The sequence below is a fragment of the Panthera onca genome, chromosome B3 (genome assembly GCF_046562875.1).
Source record: "Panthera onca isolate mPanOnc1 chromosome B3, mPanOnc1 haplotype 2, whole genome shotgun sequence".
Taxonomy (NCBI): domain Eukaryota; kingdom Metazoa; phylum Chordata; class Mammalia; order Carnivora; family Felidae; genus Panthera; species Panthera onca.
The window spans coordinates 106,086,194-106,106,237 of NC_138344.1; the positions used below are offsets into that span (position 1 = coordinate 106,086,194).

The 20,044-nt window shown below is 42.0% G+C and overlaps 1 protein-coding gene across 1 annotated transcript in view; it reads right to left on the reverse strand.

The window, feature by feature from the left end:
- The window catches only part of RTN1 (reticulon 1), a 226,573-nt gene extending 209,421 nt beyond the window's left edge, over positions 1 to 17,152 (reverse strand). The window contains exon 1 of the mRNA XM_078448192.2: positions 16,659 to 17,152. Within this exon, the coding sequence (XP_078304318.2) occupies positions 16,659 to 16,899 (241 nt within the window). The 5' untranslated portion in view covers positions 16,900 to 17,152. The remainder of the gene's footprint in view (positions 1 to 16,658) is intronic.
- Positions 17,153 to 20,044: the final 2,892 nt, after the last annotated feature.

A 20,044-nucleotide genomic window follows, 5' to 3' on the forward strand; every position in this document is an offset into this window, starting at 1 on the left:
CTCCTGAACCCACAGACTATTCCTGCCACATGAAGAGACAGCAGCAGACAGAGGCCAAGTAGCCATGGAGGAAGCTGGCACGGGCCACCCCATGTGGCAGTCAGGAAGTGGGCCCAGGGCCCGAACCGATTTACAAATCCCACGTGAAGACTTTTAGCCTGGCCATCTTTGCTGGGGTACCTGAAATCTTTTGTTGTTTTTTTTTTTTTTGAGCAGACCCACACCTGTCCTCAAGCTGCCTTCCAGGGCAGCCTCCTTCATCTCAAGCGAATGCCCAGATTTCAAAGGCCAAGAATTGAATTGGAAAGAGACTGCAATGTCTTGCTACCTACGAAATTCACCATTATTATTCCTATGAATAGAAAATGAGGATCTAACCTGTACCAGTCAGTACCTCAAGCCCACATCCCCTGTTTGAGGACAAGGCTGCCAGGTGAGCCTGCCAGGGGCCGAGGAGGAGCTCTTAATGACAATTGTGCCAAACTAATCTCAGTGCAAACTACTGCATTTTATTATGTAAATTCTCAGGAATATTGAACACCTTATCAAGGGCACCCACTTAGTTAATTTAAAAAATATTAACAGAATTCATTGATCATCATCTTTAATCATAACTGACAAGAATTCTTATTTTTTAAGTTAGCACTTTAGAGTTTTAAAGACATTCAAAGTGGTATGACATGTGAAATATTTTTGCTGATTAGTCTTATAACTCATATAAACAGGAGCAAGAATTTACACTGTAATTGATTTAATAGTGGTCACATGAGTAATACATAAAAGATCCAAATCCTGGGGTGCCTGGATGGCTCTGTCGGTTAAGCCAATCTGACTCTTGATTTTGGCTCAGGTCATGATCTCCTAGTTCGTGAGTTTGAGTCCCACATCGGGCTCTGTGCTGACAGCACGGAGCCTGATTGGGACTCTCTCTCCCTCTCTCTCTGCTCTCCTCTCCCTCTCTCCCTCTCTCTTTCTCAAAATAAATAAATAAACTTAAAAAAATGTTTTTGAAAAAATCCAAATCCTACTTCTAAATACTTTGAATAGTTATTGATTCTGTGAACTCTGAAAGCTTATGAAAACGTGCTATGATCCCAATATGATATTAAGATCTTTTTATGTAATCAAAGAATGAAATAAATCATCAAATGATGAAATTCTGACACAGATATATTTGACCTTCGGCTAGGGATTATAGACTATTGGAGACTTTACACTTACCTCGAGGGACTTTCATCCAAAGAAAAAACAACATGCATATATCTGATGCAATAAGAACACGTACTCGTACGTAAATCATCATTGATGAAAGGATAGGGAGGATCCCAAATCCTTAGCTGGCTATTTCAGTAGGCCCCCCAAAAAGAATGTGGCTTAATGTTTGTTTATTTTTGGGAGAGAGAGACAGGGTGTGAGCAGGGGAGGGGCAGAGAGAGGGGGAGACACAGCTCTGAGCTGTCAGCACAGAGCCTGATACAGGGCTCGAGCTCACGAACCCTGAGATCATCACCCGAGCCAAAGTCAGATGCTTAACTAACTGAGCTACCCCAGGCGCCCCAAGAATGTGGTTTAAATAAACATCCCTGAAAATATACACCTGTTACCAGCTAGGACTTAAACCCCCATATCTCGTCCCTCCTCCTAATCAGCCTAGCAGGATTTCACTGGAAGACTCCTGTTCTGTGTCTAATTTCCGGCCTTGGCTAGAAGTAAATAAAGGGAAATATGAAAATTAGTGGTCACCGCTACTCAGATTAACCAAATGACTGTGCTGTTGTCTGCCACACATTCAAAGGCCACTGGATACTACAACTAACCTAAGATACATAAAATGGGTATCAAGGGCTGCCTGCATAACACTCTGTGCTAAATAAATGTTAACTTTCTTTACTTTGTTTTCTTTCCTCTCTTTTCCTTAACTACTCCCATTTCTCAGTCAAGGTATAGAGTACATCTTTACATTTGAGCACGGTAAAGAAAACCCAGGTAACTCTCTCATACTGCTATCCAAACCACTGCATTTATGAATCTCAGGGCTACTTCTGTTTCAGATTCTGTGTCTCCCTCTCTCTGACCCTCCCCTGTTCATGCTCTTTCTCTCTCTGTCTCAAAAATAAATAAACGCTAAAAAAAAAATTTAAAAAAAATAAATTAAAAAAAAGAATCTCAGGGCTACTTGTGCAGAGGAGAAAAGTTTACAAATAATCCTTTATTTCTGAGAGAAAACTCTGAGCTAATTTTTTCTCCATTTAGACCAGGCTAATTGTGAATCCTTTGGAAAATCCCCAGATGGAAGAAGGACCACTTGGGCCCACAAGCCTGACTCAGCCCACTACTTGATTTCATTCAGCCTGAAGCTGAGAACGCTCTGGGCGGCCCTGCACAGAACACCCCAAGCTTCTTTCCCTAGGCCCCGGGGCCTACTGAGGTCACCCCACTTAGAAAACCTCTGCCAAGGTTTAATCTAAACAATTAAAAAGATGCAAATTATAACTGCAGAGGAAAGTAAGGCCAAGACCCTAATTCTAGACTTTAGGAAAGCTTTGTTACCTATCTCTCTTCACCCCCCCCACCTTTTTTTTTTTTTTTAAGAAATCCATATATACATATATATTGGATTTTTTACACATCCAATATATTCCCCCACCTTCCCATCCCTGTAGTCTATTTGGGTCCATTCCAAGCATCAAGCTTTCTCCCTCTATCACCATCACCCCAGGCAGAGACGCAGCTTTGGCCTTTCTCAGCTTCCACATTTGTAAAATGAGGATCACTAGATAAATGATATCAGCACTTCATCCATTCCAAAGCACTTAAGGAAGATTAATGATTATTGTGCAAATGAAAAAATTAATAGGGAATTAAAACAATAATAAGAATGGCAAACATTTACAAGGTCCTTACTAAGTGTCAAGCATTACAAATATTTCATTGAACCCTAAAACCACTATACAGAGTTGGCACTAAGGATTGTGCAAAGAGGGTGAGATGGTAAGTTTTTTCTCTTGCAAACATTTATTGTTTCTATAATTTTAAATTTTTTTAATGTTTATTTATTTTTGAGAGAGAGAGAGACACAGAGTGTGAGAGGGAAAGTGTCAGAGAGAGAGAGACACAGAATCTGAAGCAGGCTCCAGGCTCCAAGCTATGAGCACAGTGCCCGATGTGGGGCTTGAACTCACGAACAGTGAGATCAGACCTGAGTCAAAGTCAGATGCCAAACCGACTAAGCCACCCGGGGGCCCCTATTGTTTTTATAATTTTAAAACAGGACTGTGGAATTAAATACTTCCATGACAAAGAAAATCAACTAAATTGGGGCACCTGGGTGGCTCAGCCAGTTAAGTGTCATAAGCTATATTTCAGCTCAGGTCATGATCTCATGGTTGGTGAGATCGAGCTCCGAGTCGGGCTCTGTACTGTCAGTACAGAGCCTGCTTGGGATTCTCTCTCTCCCTCTCTCTCTCTCCCTCCCTCTCTCTCTCTCTCTCTCTTTTGCTCAAAATAAATAAATAAGCATTAAAAAATCAATTAAATTATATTCCAGTTAACTCATACACAGTCATCTGCTGGTATCTTCTTTCCCTGCAGGACAGGGCCCTTCATAGAAGAAAAGAAGTTCTGGGCTCTTATTTTCAACCTATGTACCAATTTTCCCTTTTATGAACTGAAAACTCTGCTTCACAAGATTCATTATACAATGGAACATATCAATATCAATTCAATACCCAAAAGACATTTTCACACAAACTATCACAGGGGAAACCTAATCACTGCATGTTAAGTGATACAGTTAAAGGTTGACTTTGATGTCTCCTGTCTGACAGAATGGCAGAGCTTTCTTGTTAACAAATTGATTGAGATTTCATTTAGGAACCAATGTTCCTGGAAGTTATAATAATGGTTAAATAAGTACTGAGCACAAAGCACAGTATGATACTTAAAAAGGAAAACAAACAAACAAACAAACACAAAGGGCCCGATAGCCCACTGCAAACTATTCCCTACTCCTAATACATATTTACTTACCTTCAAGACAGGTTATTTCTGGGGCTCATTTCTTTAGAAAGAAGTATATTACCTCTCTTCAAAAAATTTTGATTGTTCCACATTATTTATAGAAATGAAGCTGATACTTCTGGATTGCTGATGTGCAAACATCCAAATTATAAACTGCTTGGCCTTTAAAAGATTATGCAGTTTCTAGGGAACAGTACTAGGTGTCCATTCTTTTTCACATTTCTGGTAAAATAAAATATAAAGACTTCTCTAACACCATGGATTTGAGTAAATAAAATAAACTCATACGAGTTCAGTTCCGGTAATGCAAACATGCTGGGTTACAATTTACCCTTGTATTATCTACAGTAAAAGGTCTGTTAAACAAAACTCATAGTAGGAGCCACTCCAAACTTCCTATATTCTAGTGCTTAGGAGCCAAAGGCTGGTAAGATGTCTTCTGAAGCTGCCTTTGTGCAAGAATAACCCTGTTTTTTACTTTGACGATGTATCCAGACACAAATAAAAGTAGTACAGAATTTTTAAAATATTATATGCACTTTTTACATAAAATTGAGGACACATTACTTGTCCACATCAGAGGTTATTTATTTGTTTGTTTGCTTATTTATTTCCTTACTGTGGCATTAGATGGCCCGTGGAAATATTAGAGGGAGAAGTAACATCTTCTCCTACCTTACTTTCAAGCATCTCCTGATAATAACACTAAAGGGATGCTGCCTTAAGTAAAACTGGTTCCAAAAACTTTAGCAATGACTGAAGTATACACAGAAGGTTACAGCATACAGAAAAGCAACAAATGAACAAATGTTACCTCATTTACATGGACACTGAAGATCCACCTAGAGCCACCATTTAGCCCTTCCCACGGAAGTGGAGACTAGCTACTGGCCCTTGGAAGAGCTTGGCTAGAATCCAGTATGGTGCCTCTAAGTACACACTCTTTCTCCCACCGCATTTATTTTTATATCCTGGTAGGTAGTTAAGTGTCACCTACTCATACCTAGTACATACCTTGTATACACACATAGAGAGAGAGTGCTTAATAACTATTTGTTGGATAAATAAATGGATGATTCAGTGAGATTTTACTGAATTGTAAAACTAGTGCCCTCAGAACACATTGTAAGTGCTACATAAGTGCCTGTTAGATAAATACTTTAGCTAATATGTGCATATATTTAGTTACCTAAATACTGGAGGGTCACAAATACCTAAGTAACTAGAGGGTCACAAATCAGTGAGTACTGTAAATGTAAAAAGATGGCTCAAGGACTTAAAACAGTACTATTCGGTTATTCTCCCTAAAACCCGCATCTAGACCAACACAGCTTAGATTGTACGCACTAGCAAATGTGAGGCACACACCTCTCAGTCTGTTTTCACTAAAATCTGTTCACATGAACACAGAGGGAACATCTGACAAAGGGAACAAGTCCCGGTCAGTATGCCTGTGCTGCACAGTTGGAAGCATTTTATTATTTATTATCATTTATAATTATGTATTATTTATTTATTATTGTCAGTTGATTCTCCCTGTTGTTCTTGGTCATTTCTGTTGTTCATCTACAAGTTCGCCAATTCTTTCCATTATCCTCTCCGTTCTACTGTTAGCACATCCACTGAATTTCTGTGGTTTTTCTTTTTCTTCAATTCTTTCAGTTACTGTATTGGTCACTCCTAAAATTTCCCTTTGGTTCTTCATGATATCTTCTATTTTTTCACTGAAACTTTTTATTTCCTTACTGGGACTTTCCATTTTATTACTTGTTTCACGTGTGTCCATCATAGCTTATGGAAGTATTTTTGTGATGGCTGCTTTAAAATCCTCCCCAGACAGGGGTGTCCAGGTGGTTCAGTTGGTTAAGCATCAGACTTCAGTTCAGGTCATGATCTCATGGCTCATGAGTTCGAGGCCTGCATCAGGCTCTGTGTTGAAACTCAGAGCCCAGAGCCTGCTTTGGATTCTGTGGCTCCCTCTCTCTCTGCCCCCCTCCCCCACTCACACTCTGTCTGTCTCTCTCCCTCAAAAATAAACATTAAAAATAAGTTAAAATCCTCGTCAGATAATTCAGATATCTGTGTCATCTTGGTGTTGATCATCCCTCTGTCATTGAAATTCAGATCTTCCTGGGTTCTGGTATGACAAGTGATTTTCAGTTAAAATCTGGACATTTGAGGTGTTTTGTTATGAGACAAAGATCTTTTTAAATGCCACACTAATAGGGAAGGGGTATACTGCCATATCACTGCCAGAGGAAGGTGGAAGCTTAGGCTCTCCACTCCATCTCATTACTGGGGAGCAGTGTTAAAACTCATACCTCTCCTCTAGGCTTCCTCTGTCACCACACTAGCTGGCAGGCCTATTAGGTCCCAGCCTCCTGCCTGGGTGGAGGCAGAAGCCCAGGACTCCCACATGGTCTCCTCTGGCACTGGGATTGTTGGGCAGGGCTGCTGGGGTGCCTCTCACAGCTTCTCATGGGTGGAAGTCTAGGCTCCCCACTCAGCATTTGCTGGTGGGATAGGGGTGGGGGCAGCTGTTTATTTTGTGGTGTTTGGCTGGAGCAGAGAAGTTATTGTCAAAACATTTTCTGTCTTGTTAGGCTGTCCCTTTCCTGGTCATCTGATGAGAGCAGGCTTTCTTGTGGGTGCTTTTTTCTGTGCCCATTGGCATTGCCCACTTGCTGCCTTCTCCCATACCCAGTCTGAGGTACGTAAGGAAAAAAGAAAACCCAAAGAACTCACTGCTGTGTCATCCTCAGTCCCAGAGTCCCTAGTAAGATTGCCTTCCTCTCTCCACCTTTCAGAGTCTTTTTATGTTTTGTGTGTGTGTGTGTGTGTGTGTGTGTGTGTGTGTGTGTGTGTGTGTGTTCAGGGTTTTTAGCTCTACTTAGCAGGAAAGATAAAGAAAAGCATATTTGTTCCATCTTTCCAGAAGCATTAGTCTATTTATAAAAGACTTTAACCTACAGAGCTATGAGACTTGCTTGCAGATACCCACAAGTCCACAGGACCAGCTGATTTAGTCTTGCCCTTGGGGGCAAGAGGTGGGCGCGATAGGTAGTGGCAGGAGCTGGCTTTCACTCTAATACCCTCTTTGGTGAGAGAAGCAGCCTCTTCCAGACCCACTCCCACACACATCTAAGACAGCTTCCTACATTTATTGCCTTTCCGTCTGCTGCCCTCACTCACTCCAGCAGGCCCCCATGAGCACACCTTAGCCCTGGTCAGTCACAGATCACTTATCAGGACATGAGGAATGGAGCCAAAATGCACTCCCCGTAGCCAAAATGTCTTCCAATGTGCTCCACCAGAACTCACTTCTCCCCACCCCCATTCTTCCTTGCTCTCCTGCCATTCCTTGCTGATACTTGGCTGAGGTCCAGGTAAGCACAGCAAGCATTTTCTATTAAAAAGCCTAAGGCTAAGGTAACATGACTTTTTCTCCATCTTTGTTCTCCTAGACCTCTCTTCTGCATCTGACAGTGCTGACCGGGCTTCCTATTAATAGCACCTTACAGATAATTAGTTCTTTCCAATTTGCATTTACCTCCCTGTGTTACTTCCTTTTACCTTCACACAGCTCTGTAAGATAGCCAGTATCATGCCCATTTTACATATGAAGAAACTGAGTCATAAAGCAGAGCTGCCCACATTGACATGGTATTAGGTGCCAGAGCCAAGAGGAGACAAATCTGCTTTCCCAGTCAGAGCTCATTCTATACCGTGCCATCTTGGCTTTCGTGATACTCTCATAATAAGAATACTTACCATTTGATTGCCAGACTCTCTACAACCCCTAGTACCATATACATCGCTATGGAATCTGAGGCTCAGGGAGGTTCAAAAATTTACCTAATGCCACTCAGCTAGTAAGAGGCAAAGAGGTCTTGCTCTGTTCTTGGCCCTTTGTTCTTCCCATACAATGTACTCTCTTTCACAAACTGAACGTATTCTAGGGCTTCTCTTCTGACTTTCTATATCTATATCAACAATCCTGTTTTCATCTCTAAAATCCATTCTTTTATCTTCAGCACCAAGGGGAGACTTCAACTCAAGGTGCTCTGTCATCATATCAAGCCCCACATGACTAAAAATGAATCAATTACCCTCATCTCTCTAACCAGTTCCTCCTCCTATGTCTCTATATCAACATCCTCCCTGCCATAGGACATGGAACTTTAGAGTTGAATTATTCCTTTCCTCACCCCCTGTATTCTGTCAGTCCAAAGTCCTATGGAATGTTCCTGGGGAGTTGCTCATCTTTCTTCCTTTTCCTTCCCATGGCTATTTATTCAAGGCCCTGACCCTGACAGTGGATCAGGCTTCCCCACCAAGTTCATCTTCTATGCCACTGTGCAACAGTTTTATACAGTTTAACACAGCTTTATAATATCACATGCCCCATCCACAAGCTTTCAAAGGTCCCAGAATACATATACAAGGAGTCTAGAGTCCTGTGAGTAGCTTTCAAGCCCCCCAGAATCTGTCTCCCCTCACCCAGCTGGGCAGGTTCAACCAGCCTAGTCATTGGTCATCCCCAGGTCATCGCCCATTGCCCATATTTCTCCCCTCACCCCAACTGCCTTTCTGCTCACTTCTGCTTATTCCTATTCTATCTATAATTTAGGTCAAAGTCACATCCCACCTCTTTCAAAAGACCAGTAACTCTAAGACCCATAAAATCATGAAGTTTGCACAGCACTTAAAGCTCGTACCATCCATCCAAGCACCAGGCTGTACTCTGACTTGTTCACCTTTGTTTTGTGTGAGTTAGTCTTATCTCCCATCTAGACAGTAAGCTCAGAGGAATGGGGAATGGGGAGCTCACAGCTCCTAACAAAATGCTGAACGTAAGGAGGGGCTCCAATAAATCTGTGCTTCTTGAAGTTTTAATATGCAGCTGGCAGACTTGTTTCCCTGGTTTGAGGTCTATGTATCACCTCCTGTGATCTTGAAGCAGACAACCTCCAGACAACATTTTGAGAAGTCCTCTCATTTTTCAGGATCAGTTGCAAAATTCATGCCAAAGATAGACATGACATTGGCTTTTATTCTTATGCTCATCAACCAGATCAACAATAACTTGAACACACATAATTTTTGGTTATCCAAGGGTTGCTATTTGAAAATGCATCAAGATTTGCTATGCCTAAAACAAAATTCTAGGTATTTTGAAAGATATGATATACAACAAATTCCTCATATGCAAGAAGCAATAATTTGGTCTATTACTGGCTTTATAATAATCTCATGCAGTAGATGAATTAGAAAATCCATTTGAGGATTGGACGTGGAAGTCAGAATGCAGAACTGTTCTAACTAAAAATGTAATTCATTAAGAAACCCAGCCAACATGGTTTTACAATGAATAATCTCACAAAAATATACAGAGGACTAAGGAGAGATTTATATGATGCTTTAGCACCACAGAATTATTTAGTGAATTCCCAAAATATTTTAGAATATGCTAAATATTTATGGAATTAGATATGGTAGCAAAAAATGAAAAAGTCCAGGAAAAAGAATAAATAAAAGAGATGGTTGCAAATATCATGCTTCACGTTTAGGTTAATAACCCCAAATGGATAAAATTGAGTAGTTCTTGTGTGTGTGTGTGTGTGTAGTTCTTAAGCAAGTATGTTATAATATGAAGTTTTTCCTTTTTAAAAAAATTTTTAATGTTTATTTATTTTTGAGAGAGAGAGAGAGACTCTAGATACAGCGTGAGTGGGGGAGGGGAGAAGAGAGAGAGGGAGACGCAGAATTTGAAGCAGGCTCCAGGCTCTGAGCTGTCAACACAGAGCCCGATGTGGGGCTCGAACCCACAAACCATGAGATCATGACCTGAGCTGAAGTCTGGCACTTAACCGACTGAGCCACCCAGGCATCCCTGGAGTTTTTCTGGACAATGGAGAACAACAGAGTTGCAAGAAGGCCACAATTTTGTGGAGAGTGCATTTTGGTAGTTAATTTGGAGTTAACCATGGTTTTTGAGATGGACTCTGTTTCTGGTTTCATTAATGTGCTGTTTGCTTTTGAGAAATATGTTCCTGTTAACAACCACAATGTAAAGTTAGGCACATTGTTTTCTTTTAGGAAGGTATAAAGTTCTTGGTATAGCTATAATACCTTCCTTTCAAAGTTTCGCCCAATAAACAACCTCACTTTTGCTTGAATATCAGTAACTGATGGGCAATCTATCTCTTTTCCAAGTAGTTCTAATTATTAGAACTTTCTCCTTCACTAAGTAAAAATCTGCTTCTCTAATTTTCCCACCATTCCAATTCTGCCCTGTGAAACCACCTGGGTCACATCTCTGCTTCATAAGAGTGTTTCCAGTATTCGAATTTAATATTCAGATCTCCTTTAATTCCTCCTTTATTATGGCTAAAAATTACTAATTTCTTCAACTGTTTCTCAAGTGGCATTTTTTCTAGAAGCCTCACAATCTGGTCTCCCTTCTATCACTATTCTATAATCCATTAATGTCTCTCAAAGCATAGTATCCATTTGTTTAGTACAGGACTCCAAATCTGCCTAGAGCAGAATCCAGAGGAATTAGTACCTCATATAATGTGTACCCAAGACTTTCTATTAATACGATCTAAAATTACATAAGAGATTTTAGTAATTTCACCATACCACTAGCTCATATTTAGTTAATTACAACCCTCAAAGTTCCCATCCCCCACCATGAACTATTTTAAGTTGCATCTCCTACGTTCTGTACATATTAAGTAGAGTTTGCAGAACCTACAATAAGGACTTTACATTTATAATTTTATAGGACACTGCTCTTCCTTCTCCTCTAAAAACCCCTAGCACTGAAGCTGAGACCACTATGACCTTTCCTAAAGATATCAGCACTGAGTTCACCGTCCTTCTCCAATCTCTGCCATGGTTCCTTGTGATTTCAGTAATCATATAGATGACTATTTCACTCCTGCCCTTGCCGTTCTTCTGGACCCCACTCCTCCAATGACCTTGTCTTCCACTCCCGCTCAGTCTCCTACTCCCCTCAATAACTGTGCCCCCTCCTTAATCTGTCTCCAACCCCACTCTGGAAGCACCACCTCTTATCCTTTCAGCTCCCTCACTCGGGAAACCCTGGCCCATCTGTTCTTCTGCCCTGCCAGCACATGCAACCCATTTATATCATCTTCTCACTGTGCGTCATCCCCCTCTTGTCTTCCTTCCTTTCTCCCCGGATTCCATAACCCATCAGTATCCTCACTGCCTTATACACAGCTCACCTCCTCCATGGACCCTCTCTTTTTCTCAAAATCAAAACCAGTTCAACCATCCACCTAATCCAAACCAATGCCCAGACAGCTGGACATGGCTGAAAAAAAAAAAAAAGATAACGTGTATGATAACTAGTCTCACATCAAGCTCATGACCACAAATTCCAAGTGAGCCTGAGGGCTTCTCGGAATTCCCAGCTTCCGCTAGTCCTTTCACTCTGCTATTTTACACCATTTCATACTTTCTCCCCTCCCCTCAAACTTCCAGCTCCACTCCTGCCTTCATGTGCTCTTGACCTTGCTTCCTATTTCATCGAAAATAGAAGCAGTTGGAAGAGAACCCCAACCTGTTCTCAGACCCATCCCTGTACCTGTGCCCCCCTCCTCTGTCTTTCCTCCAGTTATATCCACAAACTGTCCTAAAGTCCATCTAACATCAACCCTCCACTGTGCGTTGGATCCATTTCCCCTCACCTACTCAGTTGCAAGAAATGCACTGTCTCTCCTACTTTATCCATCTTTCCATCCCTACTGAATTATTTGTATCACTTTATTTTTTAATGTTTATTTATATATTTATATTTGAGAGAAAGAGAGTGAGAGCAAGAGCTAAGGAGGGGCAGAGAGAGAGGGAGACAGAGAATCCCAAGTAGGCTCCATGCTGCCAGCACAGAGCCCGACACAGGGCTCAAACTCATGAACTGTGGGATCATAACCTGAGCCAAAATCATGGCTCAATTGACTGAGCCACCCAGGTGTCTCACGTATTACTTTACTAATATGCTTTAAAGTCTCCCATAGTAAGAAAATAAACAAAACCTTCCCTTCTCTTGACCTCAATCCCATAGATTGACACAAAGATACATAGGTTTTGTTTTCCCACAGCTGTGTGGTCTGAGCAAGTCATGCTCATGTTTATTGATCCTGTGTTGACCTTGGAAAACTAACTCATGCCCTTGTGCCCATGTGGGTAGATGATCATAACCTCTTCTAGACAAGCTTCCAGCAATGACTTGGGAATAAGGAAAATGAGAAATGACACCAAAGGAATTGTTTCATTAAACTAAATATTAATGTGACACAGAAAGATGTACGTATTCTAGGAAACCACGATACTTAGAAAAGTAGGCATTCAATGAATGTTTACTAAATTGGATTGAACCGCAATGGTTTCTCACTTTGTAGATAATAAAACTTTTTGTGATCTGTATCCTACTCAGGATACAGTATAAGGAGCAAGATAATACACAACTCGCCTGCAGAATCAGAAGTAGATGAACACTAGAATCAGAATAAGAAGTAGATGAACACTAGAAAAAAGATGGCAAGAAGGCCTATGGAAGATTTGAGGGGCAATGACCAGGATGGGTTTCCAGAACAGTGAGCTCATGAAGAGGAAGTTATGCTGGAAGCCTTGATAAAATTTATCATAATATTCTTTTTTTTAACATTTATTTATTTTTGAGAGACAGAGAGAAACAGAGCACAAGCGGGGGAGGGCAGAGTGAGGGAGACACAGAATCCAAAACAGGCTTCAGGCTCTGAGCTGTCAGCACAGAGCCCGACACAGGGCCAAACCCACGAACTGTGAGATCATGACCTGAGCCAAAGTCTGACACTTAACCCACTGAGCCACCCAGGCACCCTGCCTTGATAAAATTTATAATCAATGTATTTTTAGGGCATGTAAGTGTTTCTAAATTTTAATGTAACCTGATTTGAATTCCCTATATGAAAGGACATATACATACTTTCTAGCAGAAATATTGATTATAACCAGAGACTATGTCCAGAGAAATAAATTACATTAGAAACTCTTATTTGAACCAGAATGCTAATAAAAACTAAAAAATAAATTCTTTTATTCTTCTTACATGTTCTGTAAAATATTGTAAAAGCATGTGCAGTGTTTCTTCTCATTTCAACAGAACTGTAGCTTTCTCAAAAGATGAAAGAAAACAGAAAACTGAAATTTACACCTTCTGAAGGGGATTACTGGGAATGACTCCAAATAAAAAAATGTACACACATCTATCAAACACACCCACAGGTTAAGACAGTCAATCCAGCCTCCATGTGAATTTTAGAAGATGATCAGTAATGTATATGGTAATTTACTATATTAAACAGAACACAGGATATATAAAAACTCTGAAGTTATTTAAATCATGATAGACAATTTATAGTTTTTCCCATAGAGTATCACATTGAGCATTTGAAAAATGTAAATTTATGAGCACTGTGATCCAAGTAAAGTAAAAATCTTTCTCTCTTCTCTCCCTCTCCAATCATCTAGTAATTTAAGTCAAATTATCTATAAGTCAATATTACAGAAGGAAATCATATTTATTTATCTGGACCATTCTCCATTCTGTTCTTCATTTTGCCTTGCATGCATGAAGCGGTCAGTGAGTTAATTTCCAAAGCAACCATGAGTTAACTTCTTACCACTGCATTTTGCTCAAATGTTCTATTTTAAATTCTTCCTTTAAACAAAGGGCCATTCTTCTATCCTTGTGTTATTGTATGCTCCTTTTGAATGGTTTCCAGGAATAAAATAACTGATCATGAAAAAACAAAACAGTTGCTCTTACCATCCTTTGTATAAAGTTATTAGATGATGGCACTGATTCATGATTTAACAACTCTAACATGTTGTAGCCTACACACGGTGTATTAAATGTTCCCTTGGCAACAGACATCATTTTGCATGCCCATTATCAATTTTAGACATGAAAAATTGTAGCTTTAAGAGTTACTTTTTTTAAGAACATGTCCAATCCACAAAAGGGACGGAAGCAATGAGAATACTAGAAACTACAGTGCAGTTTTAGTGATGTTTAAACACATTCATTGCAGGACATTACTAAGAAATATTTTTGGAAATGTTTCTTTAGGAACCTTAATTACCATCAATGTATAAAAATAAATAACAGAATTTCTGTCCAGATGGCATGATTAGTGGTGTTTTTCAGAAAAAAAAAAGCTTTTAAAATATCAGTATCTGTCTTACACTTTATAATTCTATCTGTAAAAGAAACAAAATCTGTTTACAGTGCCTCATGCTCAAAGTCTAAGTTACTTCTTAGTTTGAGTCCCAAAGAGCACCATTCTTTCAAAAAAGTAAATCAGTGTAATAGGCTTCTTCTAGATTTTGTCTCTGATAAAGTTAAAGATGCACTTACTGACTTTGCTTATAGGTTAAAACTGTCATAATAACAGACAAGGAAGCTGGCCCAGATTTTGTTTGGATTTTTCAAGACCTAGTTGTTTATTTAGATATCATTTCTAGCATCTAGGTCTCTTACAGTAGTCTCTCCAGTATAGGAAATATGAAACATAAAGATTTAAAACATGAAACAATCAACAACTATATGAGACAGTCCTTCAAGCAGTGATAATAAACTAAAAATTTTCTATGTAAATATGCAAAGTATGTACTCCTTTTCCCTCCCTTCATTCTCCTCCCATCCAAACTTAGAATCATCATGTTCTATTTTATTAGTGTATTTATGGTCTAGGATAGGAAATCCCCAACACATTCAACAAAGCAAAATATTTCTCTAAATTTCTATAATAATAATGTTAAAAATTACAAATGCCTGCTTTGTGACAGGAGTTCTCCTAAGCATATATATAGCAACTCATTCTAGTGTATAGTAAGTTACTAAACACGGGGCACTTAGCTTCCTTTCCCCGGTTCCCCTAACCTTGGTGACACTAATGGGAGGTGGGCAATATTTAAAAAGAAATAATTAACTTTGATGACAGTGGATAAAGGTTCTGAACTATGAGTTACAAAGAATGATAATGGTAAACCAACAAAAAAAAAAGGTGCCTCCCTTTGTCTATTATCTTTTTCTACCTTCCTTTGCAATTATAAAGAGTTTTGTTTTCTTTTCATTTAGATGAAGAAGTTGAGAGAGGCAAGGCAGTCTTTCCTAGTCTTAAATCTTTCCCACCCCCACAGCCTGAGTTAACAATCAATATAGGGCAAATGGAGTTTTATTTTCTTCCTTTTCTTTTTTTTTTTTTTTTCTGATTATGGTCCCCATTTTTTCTCTTTCCATCCGAATGTTTATGTTTTAGTTAACGCATTCCCCAAACCTCCTTTCCTCAGCTCAAATCTCTATACTAACTAGATCAGAGTTAAGACTACCTAATGCACTCCACATGACCCTTAAGAGAGCTGCTGGTTTCAGAAAGGGGTTCCCCTAAATCGGCTGCCAAAAGCACGCAGGCCAATCCCACCCCCTTTCCTTCCTCCGGAAGCACCCATCACCCCAGATCCTCGAGGGCTACGTGTCCAAATCTACACAACTCCCATTCCACTACAACAAAGCTTTTTCAGAAAACAACACAACACGGCCCCTCTCGAACCTCCTGCCTGGAAACACAGGGCTGCCCAGGCCGGCAGCCCTTACTCAAATCTCGCCTCCCGCATCCTTTGGCCGGGATGCTCCAAGGCCCTGGTCCCAGCTGGGCACCCAAGCGCTCCGGTTCTCGAAAGGGGGAGTCAGGTTGAGGGGGGCCGAGCCCAGGGCAATTTCCAAATGCCCAGGCCGTCCATACTGCCTGTAAACTGTACCTCGTCCACTCACCACCACCACTCAAGCCCTCTCACACCGCAGCCAGGCCGGCCGCTCTTAGAGGTTCCAAGTTTCAATAATGCTTCCTGCAAGATGGGGGCATCTGGGCAGTTAGGAAGGAAAGGTTGTGGGCGGGGGCAGCCACAACTCCCAACCCTCTAGCAACGCTGCCCCTCCAGAAAGAGACACACACACCTTGGGGTTTCTGTTTTCTGTGGCGAGGAGGAGGAGGTGGAGGCCGGGAGAGGGGACTGGGAGGGAGTAGGGTGTGGCGATGTGTGGAGGGAAGGGGTAAGGAAGACTTAAGCCACATCCCTGCCCGGGACCGAGCCCGGTGTAGCGGCAGCCGGCCTGCCCGTCGCTTTGTTGTCAGCGTCCCCGGGAGCCCGCGCGCACGCGGAGCGCAAACACGCCCCAGAAAATCATCGCAACTGGCCGGGCGGGCCCTCCGGCCCCCAACCCCTTGGCGGAAGGAAGAAACTTGTACGCGGGCGCGCCGGCAGCCAGGATGCTGCCGTTTGCCCCTGAGGACAATTTTTAAAGCCCACATAACAATGATAACGACATAAAAAGAATTAATAGTATTTTGACTTCTTCGGAGCATTTGGAAGAAAAAAAAAATCCTGTTTTCTACAGTCCGCCAATATTCAGTCGCCCGTGGCGACGAAGCAGGGCTGAGGTTGGTGCTCCAGGTAGAGAGCGCGAGCGAGGTGCAGAGCCGAGCTGCGGAGCAAGGGACCGGCTGGGGGACCCGGGTCCCCGACGCCATTTGCGGGGCAGCGGCGCCCGTCGCCCGCCTTACCTGTGGATGCAGTTTCCATGGCAACGGGCGGCGGCCGGGCGGGGCCCGAGTCCAGTTCCCGCGGCGCCGCGTCCCCGGCCCCAGCGCCCAACCCCCGGCCGGGCTCCCCCGCCTGCGGCGCCGGCTTGGCCCCTGTCGGCGTCACGGCTTCGTTCTCCCCCTCCCCCCGGTCCCCGAACCACTGGGACCCGGAGCCTGCCAGCGGCAGCAGCTCGTCTTGGGGATCGGGCGGCGCGGCCATGGCTGGCGGTGCCCCCGGCGCGGCGACGGCGGTGTGGCGGGGCCGAGGTGCGGTGCCTGGGGCGGCCGGGCGCTCCCTGCTGCTGCCCCCGCCTGGACTCGGGGCTCGGGGAGGCTGCGGTGTCAGCGCCGCCGCCGCCGCCGCTGCTGCTGCAACTCCGGCGGAGCCGCTGGCTGCCGCTCTCCCCGCTTCAGCTCCTCCTCCTCCCCCTCCTCTTCCTCCCGGCCCCGCCGCGGCCGCTGCTTGCGCTCCTCCTCCTACTCCAGCCGCCGCCGCCGCCGCCGCCGCCGCCTCGCTACTCCCAAGCCTGTTATTACGCAGGTGGAAATGGCCTGCCTCGTCCTGGGCTCCCTCGGCCCACGCCAGCCCCCGGCCTGCTAGTGGCAGGCCCAGATTAGGGGATGTGCCAAATCCACTCGAGTCTTCCTTGAATCCAAGGAGAAGATGAGCAGGTAGAAGCAGTCCCCAGCTGAAGCGTGACTGATTAGGCAAGCTGCCCTCCCAACTCCTAAAGTTAAGCCGGGACTGGCGTCTTGGGACCTGAGGCAAAGAAGGGAAGCTTAGAGACCTCAAGGCCACGGTTCTGAGGGTGACCAGTCTCAGCGGTGGAAGGGATGTGGGGCTGCGCGGGGAGGGGTGAAGATGGGTGTTGGCAGAGGGAGGCAACTGCAACCCCGAAGTTAAATACTGCGTTCTTAAAAACTGTTGTTTCCAGAACCGGGCTGAACACAGCGGAGTGCAGGAAAGAACTATGAGGAGAGTCCCAGAAAAAAGCTTACCAGACCTCATCCGTACCAGCAACGAAAGCAAATAGATGTCACTAGGCAGGACAAAAAGCAGCTACGCTTCCTTTCAGAAACACTGAGCCAAAGCCATACTGATTATCAGCTGTCTGCGCAGTCTATTTCATTTGAGAACGTGGACATCTCAGGAACCTTGCTTCTTTTTATTTTCTTTTACAGCTGTCTCTGACAAGGTGGAACGATACATGAGAAAAACCAAAAGTCAGAGGAGTTGGCTTATAATGTGTCATTCCCATATTTTGACCCATCTTTTCAAACAAAACTTGTGCGCTATTGGTTCATAAATGGTCTATAAAATGATGAAGCTGGAAAAAAAATAAGGTTCAAGCCAACACACAGGGTAGAGGAATAGGCTTATCCACTGCTTTTTCTCTAAAAATGGTAGGGCTAGAACTACTTGAGGCTTTGTGGGACTGCTAAGCCACCATAGGCCTGTCAAGGGTCTCCACTTGTTGATTTTTATATTCAAAGGCTATTCAGATGCTCTTCAAAAATGCTGAAAATTAAAAGCCTGGATTCTGTCCAACTCTTTGTTCTTCTAGTACACTATTGTTCAAAAGATGTTCAGTGACAAATTAGAGAAAATGTATTCACTCAGTAGACCATAGATATGGCCTACTAGTGCCAGATGTCCCTGTGGATATGATGATCACGAAAATTTTACATTAATGTTATCTGCAAAAATTATGATGGACATGTTCATAATCTTGATTATGGTGATAGCTTCATAGGTGTATACATGTCATAACTCATCAAATTGTTTACTATAAATATGTGCAATTTAATGGATATCTATTTTACCTCAATAAAGCTATAAAAAATCACCCCCTCCAACAACAACAACCAAAAAATTCTTGGTTATCATGAATCATCGTGGTTTTTGAAATCTTTCCATGGGTAAAACAAGCCTGTTTAAGAAATCTTTAAGACAAAAAGCTATTCCGCTGCGGTCTTTCTGTGTAGCTTAATCCTGTTGTGTAATCAGGGGGCACTTGTGAGATTTTTTTCAAATCTATTGTTTAGAACCCCTTGAAGCCATCAGAGATACCAGAAGGGAATTTCCCAGTTTTATTATAACATGCCAAGAACACAGAAAGCTCTAACTCTATAACATTAAGTGGTTATCAATGGGTACTGAATATTTGAGAATTGTTCTGGTAGGGCAGTTTCATACAGAATTACACAGAATATGTTATTTTATTTCCCTGAGAAACACTCATGAAAGTCATCATTAAAAAATTGCAATAGCAACACAAGCCTCTTAGCTTCCTTGTGCCTAAATAGATAAATAATTTGGGAATATGATTCTAATTATTTTCCATATTTCATCAGATGCTGATCAGTACTCTAATTGAGAATGTGAGGAGAAAATAGCCAGTTAAGTATATTTAGATTTTACTTGCTAGAGGAAATTGAAAATTTCCATTGTGACTGAAAATTTCCATTTTCATTTCCAATTTGGTGGAAATTTTATTTTAATAAATAATTCTATTTTGCCCTGCTGAAAAGAGGTTCATTCGCTGTTTCTGTTGTAGCAATTTTCACAACTATCTTTATGTTTTAGGTTCTTCCTCTGGATATACACAAATCATCGTCTATTTGGGTGAAGAAATCTTCAAGTTTGTGTTTTTGGGTTTTTTTTTAAGTTTATTTTTGAGCGAGCGAGCGAGAGAGAGAGAGAGAGAATGAGCAGGGGAGGGGCAGAGAGAGAGGGAGAGAGAGAATCCCAAGCAGGCTCCACACTGTCAGCACAGAGCCCGATGTGGGGCTCAAACTCACAAACCATGAGATCATGACCTGAGCCAAACCAAGAGTAGGACACTTAACTGACTGAGCCACCCAGGTGCCCCTCAGGCTTGTGCTTTGGTGTGAATTTACCAATGTTTATCAATGTTATATTTGCACCCTTGCAGACTGACAAAGCTTGACTACTTTGAAGATTTATGGGCATGATACAGTCGACTGTGGAATTGCAGGGCTTGCATAGTTGCTCTAAGTTATGAATTGCTCTAACATGCTTTTGATACAAAAAAAAAATAATAAGGTTGGCACTTTTAAAGAATTCTGGGCAAGAAGAGTCGAGACAAAAGAACTGTCAGGTTTTGTCTCCTGCTATTGTTTTCTGGAAAAGAAGTTTTGTTCATTATTTCAAAAGAAGGAATCTAGTGAAGAGCATTTATTTAACACTAGCTTCTTAACTTAGACCAACTCTTATATCATGGGGAAAGGGAGCATGGAGTATGCAAAAAGAGCACTACAAGTAACAAACTTTAACCAATATGAAACCCTTTCCAGCTTCAATATTAAAGTTACATAAGAGTTCTGTGCCTCAGTTTCCTTAA